General features: G+C 44.1%; 2 protein-coding genes across 3 annotated transcripts in view; one reads left to right on the top strand and one right to left on the bottom strand.

Moving 5' to 3' along the window:
* Positions 1–10140, top strand: part of ANKRD6 (ankyrin repeat domain 6) — a 215439-nt gene extending 205299 nt beyond the window's left edge. For both annotated transcript variants that reach the window (XM_055087623.1, XM_028494646.2), the window contains 3 exons: positions 7458–7571; positions 8277–8403; positions 9584–10140. In XM_055087623.1, the coding sequence (XP_054943598.1) occupies positions 7458–7571; positions 8277–8403; positions 9584–10125 (783 nt within the window). In that variant the 3' untranslated portion in view covers positions 10126–10140. The remainder of the gene's footprint in view (positions 1–7457; positions 7572–8276; positions 8404–9583) is intronic.
* Positions 10141–11856: 1716 nt separating this feature from the next.
* Positions 11857–15723, bottom strand: LYRM2 (LYR motif containing 2). Its single transcript, XM_007126237.3, has 3 exons — positions 15631–15723; positions 14981–15121; positions 11857–14515 (listed from the first exon to the last, which is right to left on the bottom strand). Exons 1-3 carry the CDS (start codon positions 15673–15675, stop codon positions 14435–14437), a joined length of 267 nt encoding a protein of 88 aa, XP_007126299.1. The 5' UTR covers positions 15676–15723; the 3' UTR covers positions 11857–14434.
* Between the last annotated feature and the right edge of the window lie 697 nt (positions 15724–16420).

Below are 16420 nucleotides of genomic sequence, written 5' to 3'. Positions count from 1 at the left end.
TCTAATTCTGTTGATTTGAGTCTTCTCCCTTTTTTTCTTGATGAGTCTCGCTAATGGTTTATCAATTTTGTTTATCTTCTCAAAGAGCAACCTTTTAGTTTTATTGATCTTTGCTATCGTTTCCTTCATTTCTTTTTCATTTATTTCTGATCTGATCTTTATGATTTCTTTCCTTCTAACTGGGGGTTTTTTGTTCTTCTTTCTCTAATTGCTTTAGGAGCAAGGTTAGGTTGTTTATTTGAGATGTTTCCTGTTTCTTAAGGTAGGATTGTATTGTTATAAACTTCCCTCTTAGAACTGCTTTTGCTGCATCCCATAGGTTTTGGGTCATTGTGTTTTCATTGTCATTTGTTTCTAGGTATTTTTTGATTTTCTGTTTGATTTCTTCAGTGATCTCTTGGTTATTAAGTAGTGTATTGTTTAGCCTCTATGTGTTTGTATTTTTTACAGATCTTTTCCTGTAATTGATATCTAGTCTCATAGCGTGGTCAGAAAAGATACTTGATACCATTTCAGTTTTCTTAAATTTTCCAAGGCTTGATTTGTGACCCAAGATATGATCAATCCTGGAGAATGTTCTGTGAGCACTTGAGAAAAATATGTATTCTGTTTTTGGATGGAATGTCCTATAAATATCAATTAAGTCCATCTTGTTTAATGTATCATTTAAAGCTTCTGTTTCCTTATTTATTTTCATTTTGGATGATCTGTCCATTGGTGAAAGTGGGGTGTTAAAGTCCCCTACTATGATTGTGTTACTGTCGATCTCCCCTGTTATGGCTGTTAGTATGTGCCTTATGTATTGAGGTGCTCCTACGTTGGGTGCATAAATATTTACAATTGTTATATCTTCTTCATGGATCGATCCCTTGATCATTATATAGTGTCCTTCTTTGTCTCTTGTTATAGTTTCTACTTTAAAGTCTATTTTGTCTGATACGAGAATTGCTACTCCAGCTTTCTTCTGATTTCCATTTGCATGGAATATCTTTTTCCATCCCCTCACTTTCAGTCTGTATGTGTCCCTAGGTCTGAAGTGGGTCTCTTGTAGACAGCATATATATGGGTCTTGTTTTTGTATCCATTCAGCCAGTCTGTGTCTTTTGGTGGGAGCATTTAATCCATTTACATTTAAGGTAATTATCAATATGTATGTTCCTATTACCATTTGATATGTATGGTTCTATTACCATTTACTGAATTGTTTCGGGTTGTTCTTGTAGGTCTTTTCCTTCTCTTGTGTTTCTTGCCTAGAGAAGTTCCTTTAGCATTTGTTGTAAAGCTGGTTTGGTGGTGCTGAACTCTCTCAGCTTTTGCTTGTCTGTAAAGGTTTTAATTTCTCCATCAAATCTGAATGAGATCCTTGCTGGGTAGAGTAATCTTGGTTGTAGGTTTTTTTCCTTCATCACTTTAAATATGTCCTGCCACTCCCTTCTGGCTTGGAGAGTTTCTGCTGAAAGATCCGATGTTAACCTTATGGGGATTCCTTTGTGTGTTATTTGTTGTTTTTCCCTTGCTGCTTTTAATATGTTTTCTTTGTATTTAATTTTTGACAGTTTGATTATTATGTGTCTTGGCGTGTTTCTCCTTGGGTTTATCCTGTATGGGACTCTCTGTGCTTCCTGGACTTGATTGACTATTTCCTTTCCTATATTAGGGAAGTTTTCAACTATAATCTCTTCAAATATTTTCTCAGTCCCTTTCTTTTTCTCTTCTTCTTCTGGGACCCCTATAATTTGAATGTTGGTGCATTTAATGTTGTCCCAGAGGTCTCTGAGACTGTCCTCAGTTCTTTTCATTCTTTTTTCTTTATTCTGCTTTGCAGTAGTTATTTCCACTACTTTATCTTCCAGGTCACTTATCCGTTTTTCTGCCTCAGTTCCGTTCTAGAGTATTTTTAAAATTTCATTTATTGTGTTGTTCATCATTGCTTGTTTCCTTTTTAGTTCTTCTAGGTCCTTGTTAAATGTTTCTTGCATTTTCTCTATTCTATTTCCAAGATTTTGGATCATCTTTACTATCATTATTCTGAATTCTTTTTTTTGGTGTCTCTCCCCAGTGGCTAAGGTTGGTTCAGTGGGTTGTGTAGGCTTCCTGGTGGAGGGGACTAGTGCCTGTGTTGTGGTGGATGAGGCTGGATCTTGTCTTTCTGGTGGGCAGGTCCACATCTCGTGGTGTGTTTTGGGGTGTCTGTGGCCTTATTATGATTTTAGGCAGCCTCTCTGCTAATGGATTGGGCTCTGTTCCTGTCTTGCTAGTTGTTTGGCATAGGGTGTCCAGCACTGTAGCTTGCTGGTCGTTGAGTGAAGCTGGGTCTTGGTGTTGAGATGGAGATCTGTGGGAGATTTTCCCCATTTGATATTACGTGGAGCTGGGAGGTTTCTTGTGGACCAGTGTCCTTAAGTTGGCTCTCCCACCTCAGAGGCACAGTACTGACTCCTGGCTGGAGCACCAAGAGCCTTTCATCCACTCGGCTCAGAATAAATGGGAGAAAAAGTAGAAAGAAAGAAAGAAAGAAAGAATAAAATAGAGTAAAATAAAGTTATTAAAATAAAGAATAAAAAATAATAAGAAAAAAATTTTTTAAAGTTAAAAAAAAATGGGCAGACAGACCCCTAGGACAAATGGTGAAAGTAAAGCTATAGAGACAAAATCACACACAGAAGCATACACATACACACTCACAAAAAGAGAAAAAGGGGAAAAAATAATCTATCTTTGCTCCCAAAGTCCATCTCCTCTATTTGGGATGATTTGTTGTCTGTTCAGGTATTCCACAGATGCAGGGTACATCAAGTTGATTGTGGAGATTTCATCCGCTGCTTCTGAGGCTGCTGGGAGAGATGTCCCTTTCTCTTGTTTGTTTGCACAGCTCCCGGGGTTCAGCTTTGGGTTTGGCCCCGCCTCTGCTTGTAGGTGGTCCGAGGGCGTCTGTTCTTCGCTCAGATAGGACGGGGTTAAAGGAGCAGCTGATTCGGGGGCTCTGGCTCACTCACGCCCGGAAGAGGGAGGGGTACGGATGCGGGGCGAGCCTGCGGCGGCAGAGGCCAGCATGACGTTGCACCAGCCTGAGGTGCCCCATGTGTTCTCCCGGGGAAGTTGTCCCTGGATCACGGGACCCTGGCAGTGGCGGGCTGCACGGGCTCCCGGGAGGGGAGGTGCGGATAGTGACCTGTGCTCGCACACAGGCTTCTTGGTGGCGGCAGCAGCAGCCTTAGCGTCCCATGCCTGTCTCTGGGGTCCGCGCTGATAGCCGCGGCTCGCGCCCGTCTCTGGAGCTCCTTTACGCGGCGCTCTGAATCCCCTCTCCTTGCGAACCAGGAAACAAAGAGGGAAGAAAAAGTCTCATGTCTCTCCGCAGCTCCAGACTTCTTCAGAACTCCCTCCCGCCTAGCCATGGAGCACTAGCCCCTTCAGGCTGTGTTCACGCCGCCAACCCCAGTCCTCTGCCTGGGATCCGACCGAAGCCCGAGCCTCAGCTCCCAGCCCCCGCCCGCCCCGGCGGGTGAGCAGACAAGCCTCTCGGGCTGCTGAGTGCTGGTCGGCACCGATCCTCTGCGGGAATCTCTCCGCTTTGCCCTCCGCACCCTGTTACTATGCTCTCCTCCCGGGCTCTGAAGCTCCCCCCTCCGCCACCCACAGTCTCCGCCCGCAAAGGGGCTTCTAGTGTGGGAACCTTTCCTCCTTCACGGCCCCTTCCCACTGGTGCAGGTCCAGTCCCTATTCTTTTGTCTCTGTTTATTCTTTTTGCTTTTGCCCTACCCAGGTATGTGGGGAGTTTCTTGCCTTTTGGGAGGTCTGAGGTCTTCTGCCAGCGTTCAGTGGGTGTTCTGTAGGAGTTGTTCCACGTGTAGATGTATTTCTGATGTATCTGTGGGGAGGAAGGTGATCTCCGCGTTTTACTCTTCCGCCATCTTCTCTGGACTCGGCAGGGAGATTCTTAACCACCGTGCCACCAGGGACGTCTCAAAATGTTTTTTTTAATAGCTGGTTTTTGTTTTTAATCCCAGCCCAGCATCCAGTAAATATTCTGTTGTAGGTCCCTGTGGTCTCTTTTCATCTAGAGCAGTCCCTGGTTCCTTCTTGCAGTTTCTGTTTTCTTCCATAATATTAACTTTTTAAAGAGTGTAGGCCATTTGTTTTATAGGATGTTTTATATTCTGGGTTTGTCTGATAGTTTCTTCATGGTGTTATTTAACTTCTTTCTCTATCCCTGTATTTCTGAAAGTTAGGTCTAGAGCAATAATCCTCAAAGCGTCATCCCCAAAGCAGCATCATTTGGGGACTTGTGGGGAAAAAATGCAAATTCTTGGGCCTCATTCCAAATCTACTGAATTTAACTGAATAAAACTCAGGGGGCAGGGTCTAGCCACCTGTGTTTTAACAGGACCTCCAGGTGATGCTGGTAAAAACCTAAAGTTTGAGACCTATGGTTAAATATTTTCGGCAAGAATACATCATATTTAACTGTGTGAACGTCAAATTACATCACATCAGAAGAGACAAATGTCAGGATGTCTCATTTGGCTAACCTGGTAACTACCATCTCTTTCCATTGTAAAGGTACACTTTCCCTTTGTAATTAATAAGAAATGTGTGACAGATACAGGTTTTTAAATGGGAAAAACTTTTAAGAGCTTATAAAATAACACGTTTATTGGGAAAAACATTCCACATTTCCCCTACAGAACTATTTTCATAGTGACACTCCCCAGAGATCCCTTCCATTACTGTGAATTTTCCCATAGGTTTTTTTCTTTTATAGATATAACCTTATTAATTTTCCCTTTTAAAGAAAAATGGAACTATACTGTGCTTTTTTTTGCAGCTTACTTTTTAATTTAGTAGTACATCTTAGAGTTGTAGAGCTATGCTGTGCTTTTTAATGGCAGTGTACTGTTTCTATGCAAGGAGATATACACATACTTTTTAAAAAATATCTTTATTGGAGTATAATTGCTTTACAATGTTCTGTTAGTTTCTGCTGTATAACAAAGTGAATCAGCTGTACATATACATATATCCTCATATCTCCTCCCTGTTGCATCTCCCTCCCACCCTCCCTATCCCACCCCTCTAGGTGGTCACAAAGCACTGAGCTGATCTCCCTGTGCTTTGTGGCTGCTTCCCACTAGCTATCTATTTTACATTTGGTAGTATATATATGTCCATGCCACTCTCTCACTTCGTCCCAGCTTACCCTTCCCCCTCCCTGTGTCCTCAATTCCATTCTCTACATCTGCATCTTTATTCCTGTCCTGCCCCTAGGACAGGAGTACCTTTTTTTTTTCCTTTAGATTCTATATATGTGTTAGCATACGGTATTTGTTTTTCTCTTTCTGACTTACTTCACTCTGTATGACAGCCTCTAGGTCCATCCACCTCACTACAAATAACTCAATTTCGTTTCTTTTTATGGCTGAGTAATATTCCATTGTATATATGTGCCACATCTTCTTTATCCATTCATCTGTTTACATTCCCACCAACAGTGCAAGAGGGTTTCCTTTTCTCCACACCCTCTCCAGCATTTATAGTTTGTAGATTTTTTAATGATGGCCATTCTGACCGGTGTGAGATGATATCTCATTGTAGTTTTGATTTGTATTTCTCTAATGATTAGTATACACATACTTTTGCTTCCTGTTTTCACTGAATTTTATATCATGAGCACTTTCCCATGTCCTTGGCTTCATAGTATTCCAGCATATTAATACAACATAATGTATTTAAACGTTCCTTTTGTTAGACACTGAAGTTGCTTATAGTTTTTCGCTCAAATAAATGCTCTGAACATTTATGTGCACAAACTTTTGATTGCTTCTGAGGTTATTTGCTCAGAATTAGGATAACTGGTCCAAAGTTGAGAGTATGTTTAAGGCTCTTGGTAAATCTTGGCAAGCTACTTAATTGAAAGGGTGTACCAATTTATATCCTACCAGCAGTATCCGAGCCTCCAACTCCTGCCATCATTTAATGTTAGCTTTTTTTTTAAGTTTTTCCCAAGTGATTAAGGACATTTGATGGTTTAATTTTTACTTCCTTGTTTACTGGTGAAATTGAACATTTTTAAGGTTTGTTACTTGCATTTCATAGAAGGCCCATTTTAAAAATCTTTGAGCCATAATAGATTAGTTACGACCGTTTTGTAAATAAAACGTCACTTCAGCTAGCTCAAGCCCAGAGAGGAATGCGTCAGGTGAGTGCTGGGATGTCTCAAGGACCTCTCTTTGGTTGAAAGAAGGTGACAGATTGGGATGTAGAATCTGAGTCCTAATTCCAGGTCTCAGGGGAAGGATTCTGGCCCAGCATGAGTCAGGCGCGCATGCCCGGACCAGTCAGCCGTGCCCCGGGAACACATTCGCGTATCCACTTGGGTGCTCTCCGCCGAGCCATTCGTCCATGCAGGGGGCAGGAGGTGGCGGAAAAGGCCAGTCCTAGAAAACAGGCAAAGAGCAGTTCACAGAAGAACGTGAGGGCTGAAGAGACCAAGCAGGAGGTGCTCGCTGCATCTGCGGAACAGCTGCTGCTTTTTCATCATGAACACCTGAGTGTGGAGAAGCAGCTGTGTCCCCGACAGGAGAGGAAGCTGCCGCTGAGCCCTCCGTGGCTGGCTCCTGCTCACAACGGTTCCCTTCTCTGCTTTGGCCCTTGTCAGGTAGTGGGAGTGTGGCCCCGCTGGGTGTCAGAGCCCTACAGGCAGTGTCCAGCTGGGGGAGCGCAGAGGGGCACGTGATTGGAAGGTGACAGTCATTTACTCCCTGAAACAGTCCCTTTCTTCGGTTTGTTTGTTTGCTTGTTTTGGCCATGCGGCCTGTGGTGCCCGGCCAGGGATTGAACCCGCACCCTTGGCAGTGAAAACGAGGAGTCCTAACCATTGGACCGCCAGGGAATTCCCTTGAAGCAATCCCCTTGAACTCCGTCCACAACCTTCTTCACATGCGCTTTGACTACTTTCAGTGAAGGGCCAAGAGGATTTGTTCACTGGGAAAGCTGGATGAAAGCCCTGACTCTTCAGCTTCTGGTACTTCCTCTGGGGCAGCCGCTGACATTTACAAAGGGGAGTTGGGGCAGCTCCATACCCCTTGACATAGTTTTTCCTTGCAGTAATAGTCTTGGCAATAATGTTCTAAGACCCGTAAAGATTCTCTTTTACCTACCAGGACTGTGCTGGCTCAAGTTGTGTATTTACTGTGTATGTATAGTCTCTTAAACCCCTCAGGACTTTTAAATGAGAAAAAGAAAGAAGCTTTTGCCTACACAGAAACATGCTCAGGAATTCTGAAAACTCAGAGTTCCATGAACGCCATGGGAAAAGACTCGGCTGAGGAGTGGAGGTGTGCTTACCTTCTGTCTGGCCCTTGCCTTGGTACTCCTGAGCCCGCCTCAGGAGTCGAGACGCCAGGTCCCATCCTGAGATCATCTCAGTCGCTCACCCTTTGCCCATTGAATCCTAGATGCGGGTTCTGGACAAGCTGATGGCTGAGCGACTCTCGGCAGAGAGGACGGAGTGCCTGAACCGCCTGCAGCAGCACTCGGACTCAGAGAAGCATGAGGGAGAGAAACGGCAGGTGAAAACCAGGATCTGTCCGTGCTGACCTTGCGATTTGCCACTCTTTTCCCCCCGAGTCAAGGGACTCAGACCCATCTTTGAAAACTCCCAGGCCGAGATCCCCTAAAAGCGTTTGTGTCAAAGAGCGTGCCATTTTTATAACCTGAAATGAAGTCAGTAGGAAGGAGCCTGGAGTTTGGTTCCTGTTTGCGGCTGAGTGTGCTGGCAGGAGGTGGAGGCGGAGCAGTTTGTAGAATGTGCCGGGAAAGCTGAGCTCCGCCCTGGATCAGTGCTGTGTATCGCTCCCCTGCTGGGCCTGCACAAGATTGGGTTCCTGCCCTCGGGCAGTTTGTGGTCCACCCCGGACAGGAGACATGAAATGCGTACTTGTGAGCGTGTAAGTGAGTTCATGCTCCTAGCAGCCACACGTGCTTGGTGTGGAAGCCGTGGGAAGCTTTGGCTGTTGGCATCTAAGGTGTCTCTTAAGTCACTTGATGAAGATCATAGTTAACTATCGGCTTGGGCGCTGGGTGAATCCTGGGCTTCAGAGGGCCAACAGAGAAGGCCGTGTGGCCTGTGGGAGGCGGGTAATCCGAAACTTCGGGGCTTGTCCAGAGAAGAGCCTATCAAGGTCGAAAAGTCCACATTCTTGAGGTTTTAATTCATAAGCCATGTAGCACAGTCTCCTGATGATTTGTGCACTAACTTGTGGGGTTTTTTTTAGATGTCCTTGGTGGATGAATTAAAAACTTGGTGCATGTTAAAGATTCAGAATCTGGAGCTGAAGCTTTCTGGAGATTCTAGGGCCTCCAGGACTAAATCCACACCATCCACTTGCGAGTCCTACACAGGTAACCAACACCAGCATGCAGAGAGAGCCCTTCCATCCAAAGGTGACGAAACCCGCCCCCCGTCGCGTTCTCTTCTGCATCTGAAGGCAGTCTGTGTGACAGGCCTGCGGGAAACACTGGATTGTAATGTGAGCTCTGTAGGGGCAAGGACCATGCTTTGCTCACCGCTGTGTACACAGTTCCTATACAGTAATAAAGCACTCCTATTTAAGTGTTCAGAAATATTTGAATGAAGGAATAAAAGAATTGTTGATCCGTGATAGCAGTGCAATCTTGATGGTGTCAGAGTTGGACCCCAAAGATGAGGGTGAGGAAAGGATGTGTCGTCTCAGAAGAGCACTTGCCCCTGCCCTTGTGACTCTCCCCCTCTCGTCCTTGATCAGCCTTCTACCTTTGGCCAACTCTGTACAGCCTCATTAAAAAACAGTTCATATATCAAAGCTGCCCCAGGGGCTGGATGAGAGATGCTTTGAGCCAGAGCACCTTTACATTAGCTGCAGTGGCTGCACTCAGTGACGATCAGTTGAGGACATTCATAGCCTTGGTAATTAGACCTCCACGGGGGGATTTTGATATGCCATGTGTTTCATGTTACCATAGGCCATCTCTGTACTTGTGGTTTTATCTTCTTTGTGCCCATAAGAGTGGGGAAAATCCTGGGCAAACTTTCCATGCTAGTAGTAGTTATGGAACTTGTCATGGAGTTCTGGGTGCAAGTAATGGGACTGCCTCGCCAAGTGGGAGCTTGGATCAAGGAACTAGTAACCGGGGCTGTGGTCTGCAAGGGGCCTGGAAGTTAGAGAATGGCGTTAGTTATTCTGATCGGTAAATGCCCAATTCTGTTTTAGTAGTAGTAGTGAGTAGTAGTGAGATGTGTCATCCTTAGCAATCAGGAAATGGTACCCAGAGCCCTTTAGTGTAGGTTGAGACAGCCTAAAGGAAAGGCCAGTAACGTTTTTGGCTTAGATGCCACCAGTGTGTCTAACGCAACATCCCTGAAAGCCCTGACAAGCCAGATGATAATCAGGGGAGAAGTGGAGGGGAAGGACAGGAGAAGTTGCACAGGGTGGGTGATGGTTGAGGAGGCTGGTTTACAGGATTCCCGGGACTCTCAAATGCCAGCCCGTGTGACTGTATGAACACGGATTCGCTCTGACTTTTGTTTTCCTTCCGAAACCAGGTGTAGATCAGTCAGTGGTGACCGCAGGTCCAGCAGCAGCCTCTGACAGCCCCCCTCAGGTGGTCAGGCCCAAGGAAAAGGCCCTCAGCTCCACAGCCGCCCACAGACTCCAGCAGGAGCTGTCTTCTTTGGACTGTACGGGCTCCCGACTGAGGAATGTCAAGGTCCAGACAGCCTCGTTACCCTCGAAAGAGGCAGCCAAATGCGACCCGCAGGCTGGGCCCTGTGTTGACAGAGGCACCCAAACCAAGAAGTCTGGGAAGAGTGGGCAGACGAGGCACCGCGGGCAGCCGCCACCAGCAGCAGGGGGCGAGCAGACTGCCCCTCACACTCGAGACACCTCCCAAGCGCTGGAGCTCACCCAGTATTTCTTTGAGGCTGTTTCCACCCAGATGGAAAAGTGGTATGAAAGGAAGATTGAAGAAGCACGAAGCCAAGCCAGTCAGAAAGCCCAGCAAGACAAGGCCACGCTGGAGGAACACATTAAAAGTTTAGAGGAGGAACTTGCTAAACTAAGGACTAAGGTACAGAAGGAAAACTAGGGCCTGGGAAGTGGGACAAGAAAGGATTCCTGGGACTTCCCTGGTGGTCCAGTGGTTGACTCTGTGATTCCAGTGCAGGGGGTGGGGGTTCGATCCCTGGTCTGGGAACCAGGATCCCGCATGCCGTGGGGAGGGCGGGGGGGAAGGACTCCTGAGGATTTCCGGTCCTGCGGCTGCAGAAGAGCTATGTCCGAGGTGTCAGTTACTGTACACATAGCAGAACTTGCCTTTTAAAAAACCACTAATTTCTAAAACGTGCCAGACACATGCTTCCTATGCCCGGAAGTTATGAAGACTTCAACAATTAGACTGAAACTAGGGGACGCTTGCTTAGTTTCAGGTTTCATTACAGATTTGAAAGCTCAGCTCAAGTTCATCTGAAGTTCAAAAGCTCAGATTAAGGGAGCCGTGCTAAGAAACTGAAGGATGTGTAAGCCTAAACCCTAATATTCAGGATATGAAACAATGTAAATGAAAAGCAAGAAAAGATATTAATCCCTGTGCACTCAAATCAAGCAGTCATTCGTATCAACATGCCTGCTGTGCCTGGACGGAGTGTCTTTCTGTAAGAGCTGTAACAGACACGCTGAACCCCCTCCCTCAAGTTCATAGTTCCCAAAATGCTGACATCTTAACCAGGGAAAACTCACCAAACAACTTTTGAGGAGAAGGATTTTCATGATGTCACAAGATCCAGTATATCGTAAAATGTTTTGAAAAGTCAGAGTGTATTTAAATAATGGGTTAATTGGCTAATAGCACTGGGAATGTCAATGAACTCAAACGGGAAGGGTTCAAATCATTGGATCATGGTTTCTGTATCTTTCAGCCAAAAGAAAGAAATCGTACAATTAATCATAGTGATTTTAAAGTGGATTAATGGAAAAAACATTCACGTAGCAATTACCTGAAATTTCTATAACCTAATTCACAGCCAGTTATCTTAGAGTACCTTTCTGAATGTGAGCTTATTGGTCTACATTTTATAAAGAAATAAGGCTGTTTCTTGAAAGTATTTCATTTTGAACTGAGTTCTGCATTGAAGAACCTCAAAAGCTTTCCACTGCTTTGCAGCGACTATGTCAAGGTAAATAACGCAATAAATTGACTTGGATTCCCCAGCTTCAGGGAGCTCTATCGATGTTACTCTGCTCTATGGAGTATACAAAGTTGCAAAAGTAAGGGTATGTTGAAACTTTGGATTTAATTATCTTCCAAGCTTCTTGTCCCTTGTGGCATTATATTCATCTCCTCACAATTCCATATATGCGTAGAAACCTCGATTCTATTTCTATAAACAGAGGAACCAAGTAACTGTTGTCTGTAATTTTGAATGAACTTTTGCTCACTGAGCCAAAGAGAAAAGGTGACTTCTTGACACGGGAACACCCAGAAAAACAAAAGTATGCATTTAGTCCCCTTGTGTTCTGCCCATCAAGCTCAGTTGTTTTTCGTTTGTTCTTTTAAATACAATCTGTGGATCTGGGCGTTCCTAATAAATGTAGATGTATGTCATCATTACAAAACCTGGATAGGGAATTTATTTGATGTTCTCTCAAGTTTATTTTCAGGTTTGTAAGCTCGTCTTGTCGAATTTAAAACTTCAGTGGCACACTTTAAATGGGAAAAAAAATGACACAGGGGCAGTCAATATGTTAAATAATAGCCTCAGCCACTTCTCATGCTAGAAAGCTTTTGTATTTAAGAAAATTCTAATAATTTAGATAATGTAATAGATATAATAATATAAAGGGGTTTAAAGATGGATTTATTGTAGTTAATATACATTAGTTGAACATTCAGACATCTTAAACTTTAGGAACAAAGCTTCAACATTCAAACAAGAGTATAGTTTACAGGGAACAGCCAGACAGTTAATTTGCCTAATCCAAAACACTGATGAAGATGATGAATAAAATGTTTCACCAGCGTTCTATACTGGCCAACATCTCAACGACCATGGTTCCAAATGTGAGAAGAAATTGCTAAATAAATCTTCCCTTGGGCTAAACAACGGACTTGGCCTATAATTCAGGAGATAAGCAAAGATGTGAGTGAACAAATAAAATTAAACTGTTCTTTAGAGAGGAAGGGAAAAGCTTGTCCATGAGAATAGTCTTAGTCTCTGGAAGATGAAAATTCAATTTTTCGTGTTTTGTCCACGTAAAAAAACAAAAAACAAAACCCCACATTAGGTTTTCTTGGGGAGTCTGTGGTATTTGATTCTTGGAAATACAAACCACAGATGCTCTTACATCTTCCACATACAGTGCTGCTAGGAAGAACATCAAAGTCACTGCTTGTCACACGTCATAAAAGGAAGGCTTTTAGCTTCAAGATTTTAGATTTACTAGAGATTAACCTGTACTTGAGTATTTGCCAGTCATGCCACACACAAGAGTAGGTCTTTCTAAGGTTCTCTGTTCAGAAGCTCTTCACACATGCTTTTCCTCTGTTCATCAGATGGCTTGACTAATGTACATCTATATAAAAACCTGAAAATTGGCTTCGGCAAGCATTTTAGATTAGCCCATCCCCCGGTGGCAGGGTATTCAGGATTATTTTTGTCTTGTGGGTTCTGGAGCTGTGGAAGGGCCAGCGTGGCTCGGAATGCACGTTAGTGACACACCACCGGTTTACACCTCTCCAGTGGCACACGGTCCAACACGAGACACTGTTTACCCTGCAAAAGTTTTTCCACATCTTTCAGATGCTGCTTTGATTCTTGGATTAACTTTTTAGATTTGTTCTGCAGGTGAACTGCCAATCCCAGCCTCTTCCACGAGCTTTCACTTTCACTAAATTAACTGTTAAACACATTTGGTCTCTTTCAAAAGTGTCCTGAAGTCAACTTCTGTCTCTAACGTATTCTTCAAACTCTGTTTTCTCCTGTCACTGGAGGAGAACCTAATGCACTGAGGAGCTTCCTTAATTAATGATTTATTTTACTTTCCATGTGGATATTGAGGTAACCACATTAGTTTTGACCAGGAGTTGCCTCTTCTTTTTGGTAGGTGCTTCAGTGCATTTGTTAAACTTCTCTCTCTTCTTTTTCCTACAAAGTTCTAGATTCCCAGTGGTGAACCTTTTTGGAAAGTCCTCTTGAGTATCAGATGCAACACATCTGAAGAACATACCTCAACAACCCTGAGGGTTAATGCAGAAGGACTTTCCAAGGAAGCTCCATGGTGTCTCCTGAGGTCAGTACACCTCCAGCCCTATACCTCACACTGTTTTAAAACAGCTTAATTGACTTACACAATATTATATATCAATTATATTTCCAAAAAAATTGGGGAAAAATGGCTTTATTCAGATATAATTCACATATCATACCTGTAAGATGTACAGTTCAGTAGATTTTAGTATATTCAGAGTTATGCATTCATATAAATAGAATCATACGATACATGATCTTTTGTGACTGGTCACTTAATGTTCAAGGTTCATCCAGGTGTAGCATGTATCAGTACTTCATCACTTTTTGTTTGCTAAATAATATTTTATTGTATGGGTAGACCACGTTTTACTTATCCATTAATCAGCTGATGGGCATTTAGATTGTCTACTTTTTGGCTATTATGAATAATGCTGTTTAACCTTTTGGGCAACTGACGGTCTTTTTTCCAAAGTGGCTGCACAATTTTATAGTCCCACCAGCAGTGTTTAAGGGTTCCAGTTTCTCCACATCCTCACCAACATTTGCAATTACCTCCCTTTTTTTTTTTTTTTTTTTTTTTGGCGGTACGCGGGCCTCTTCACTGTTGTGGCCTCTCCCGTTGCGGAGCATAGGCTCTGGACGCGCAGGCTCAGCGGCCATGGCTCACGGGGCCTAGCCGCTCCGCGGCATGTGGGATCTTCCCGGACCGGGGCACGAACCTATGTCCCCTGCATCGGCAGGTGGACTCTCAACCACTGCGCCACCAGGGAAGCCCTATCTCCCTTTTTAATTATAGCCATTCTAGTGGATGTAAATAGTATCTCTTGGTGGTTTTGATTTGCATTTTCCTAATGATTAATGGTGTTGAACATCTTTTTATGTGCTATCTATTGTACTGATTTTTGCTTCTTCCAAAAACTGAAATATCCAAGAACATTTTCAAAATAAAAGGTATGTTTTCAGTGCTAAGACGATTGCTCTTATGCCCTTTTCTTGGCTCTCTCTGATAGGCCATGCTCCATGTTTCTGATATTTTGCTCAAGGGCTCTATGTACAGATGGTTTCACTTGGCTTTGGGCTACCCACTGTTGAGCCTAAGCTCAATTAAACACATGGAGACTTTGAAAACCTTTCAGAATAATGCTGTAGTTAAGATCTGGCTAAAGCAAGTGTTTTTTCTAACTCTTTGAGCTGCATATTGCCTTGAGTAATCATCATCCGGATTGTATCCTGTAGAAGAAAGTGAAATCTGGTCACTGTTTTAACTGGTTAAACAAGGTACAGCTCTACCATTTTATTTGTTAAAATTAGGAACTAATACTGAGAACTGGCACTGATGCACTTTAGGAAAGCCAAAAGTTAACAATTAGGGGTGCACAATGTCTGGCATGCTTTCACACACCCCAAACATACTTTCTAAACCATCATGCTGTAATATTTATCTTTTTGTGTGTGTGTGTGTGTGTGTGTGTGTGTGGTTTAACAGACAAGTTGGGTGGTGTTATTGTAGAGTGTAGATATAGCAAACGTTAAATTTAAAATATCAGTTAAGTGAAAAATCAGTAACATCAAGAGCAATGATCAAGATATACCATCTCAGTGAAATATCCCAAGATATCTATCAAACTTTTTTAAAAAACTCACTCATCAGTACAAAAGGGTCAGGGCCTACCGTCACCATGATCTTGGTCTCACCTCTTCGGTGGCACTTTTGTTTCTTTTGAATTCTTCCCTTGCCCAGTCCTTCAGGTATTTGCGATCAGAATCATTTGGAACTTGCCGAATTGCCTGCAAAATCCTTCTGTAGAGGAGGAGAACTTGTTGCCTTCTCACGAACTGTACAGGGGAGGAGAAATGGCAATTACAGCTGCACAATCGTCAGCCCGGTAGGCTCTTTTCTCTTTGGTTCTCAATTTTGAAAAGGGGAAAGAAAACCACCTTTTTTCTTTTAAGAAAATGGCAAGAGGTTTGTTTGCGTTGTCTCCTTACTCCTTTGTCAAACTTAAAATCAAGAGTACAAGCAGATGATCAGTCTTTCACGCAGTCACTAGGCAGTGAGGGATCCGGGATCAAGATGAAGAGCCCGGCCCGCCTCTTGCACCAGGACTGGAGAGTAGCCCCGCCCCCGTGTGCTTCCCGTCGGCCCCCCGTGTGCTTCCCGTCGGCCCCCCGCGGCGCGAAGCCCCGCCCCCCCCCAGCCCGAGCCAATCAGAGTGGGGTGCGCGCAGGGTCATCCGCCCCAGTAGTCCCCGAGACCCCTCTATAGAATGGGTGCAGGGAGCGGTAGAGAATCGAGCTCAGACCCGGTAAAGCTGCCCTAAGAGGCCGGCGAGGATAGTTGGTACCTGCTTTAGCGTTAGCGTCGCTGGGGGTAAGCGGGAAGCGGCCATCACGTCCAGACAGCGCGGTCCGCCGGAGCCCCAGCGCGCAGGAGCGGAAGTGGGGCGGTGACGGGGCGGGGCGAGCTGGGTTTCCCGGGATGCGGCCGGCGGCAGTTGCGCTGGCTCTCTGATCCCGGCAGTGGGGTAGTCGGAACTGAAGCTCAAGGTAGTTTCACTTTGTGTTAGCCTAAGTTTGCTCATCCGTGAAACAGGATAACAGTTCCTGCTTCACAGGTTGTTGTAAGAATGAGATAGTGGTGAGGCATTTAGCCCAGTTCCTGACACGTGGTTAAGTTTCATTAAATGAAAGGATCTGGGGGGTGAGGGAAGAAAACTATTTTAGTATATTCTTTTTGAGATTTAGTGTGTATAGTGAAAAATACTAAAAATTTAAATGTTAATTTGTCTTAAAGTTTGTGTTCTGCTCGTCTCCTTTTCTCGTTCTTGTCCCTGTTCTTTTCTACTGCGAGCATTTTTCCTGGCGTAGTCTTCGTGATCGTCCTTAGTTACAAGGCTTTAAATGGTTGTCCCATTGCAGTTTTGAGAATTTTGTGTCACTAGTAACGAGGAACCAAACATCCCTACGCCTTAAGCTTTTTTTCCCCTATAATCGTTTTATCCTCCCCTCAACACACTCCTTACGCTCTTAGGTTATATTAACTGTAAGGGGTTAGTAAATCCCTCCTACTTTTAAAAAACAGGATTGTTCTGAATTAAAATACAGCCCAAAGTGTTCAATTGCCCGTTTGTACAC

Source organism: Physeter macrocephalus, chromosome 10, assembly GCF_002837175.3.
Source record: "Physeter macrocephalus isolate SW-GA chromosome 10, ASM283717v5, whole genome shotgun sequence".
Classification (NCBI taxonomy): Eukaryota; Metazoa; Chordata; class Mammalia; order Artiodactyla; family Physeteridae; genus Physeter; species Physeter macrocephalus.
This window is presented reverse-complemented; position numbering and strand designations above follow the sequence as displayed.

Coding starts and splice junctions, on each gene's coding strand:
- LYRM2 (XM_007126237.3), bottom strand. CDS start 15,675: ATGGCCGCTTCCCGCTTACCCCCAGCGACGCTAACGCTAAAGCAG. Junction 15,122..15,630: donor CGACGCTAACGCTAAAGCAG/GTACCAACTATC, acceptor TCCCCTGTACAG/TTCGTGAGAAGGCAACAAGT. Junction 14,516..14,980: donor ACAAAAGTGCCACCGAAGAG/GTGAGACCAAGA, acceptor TTTCTTCTACAG/GATACAATCCGGATGATGAT.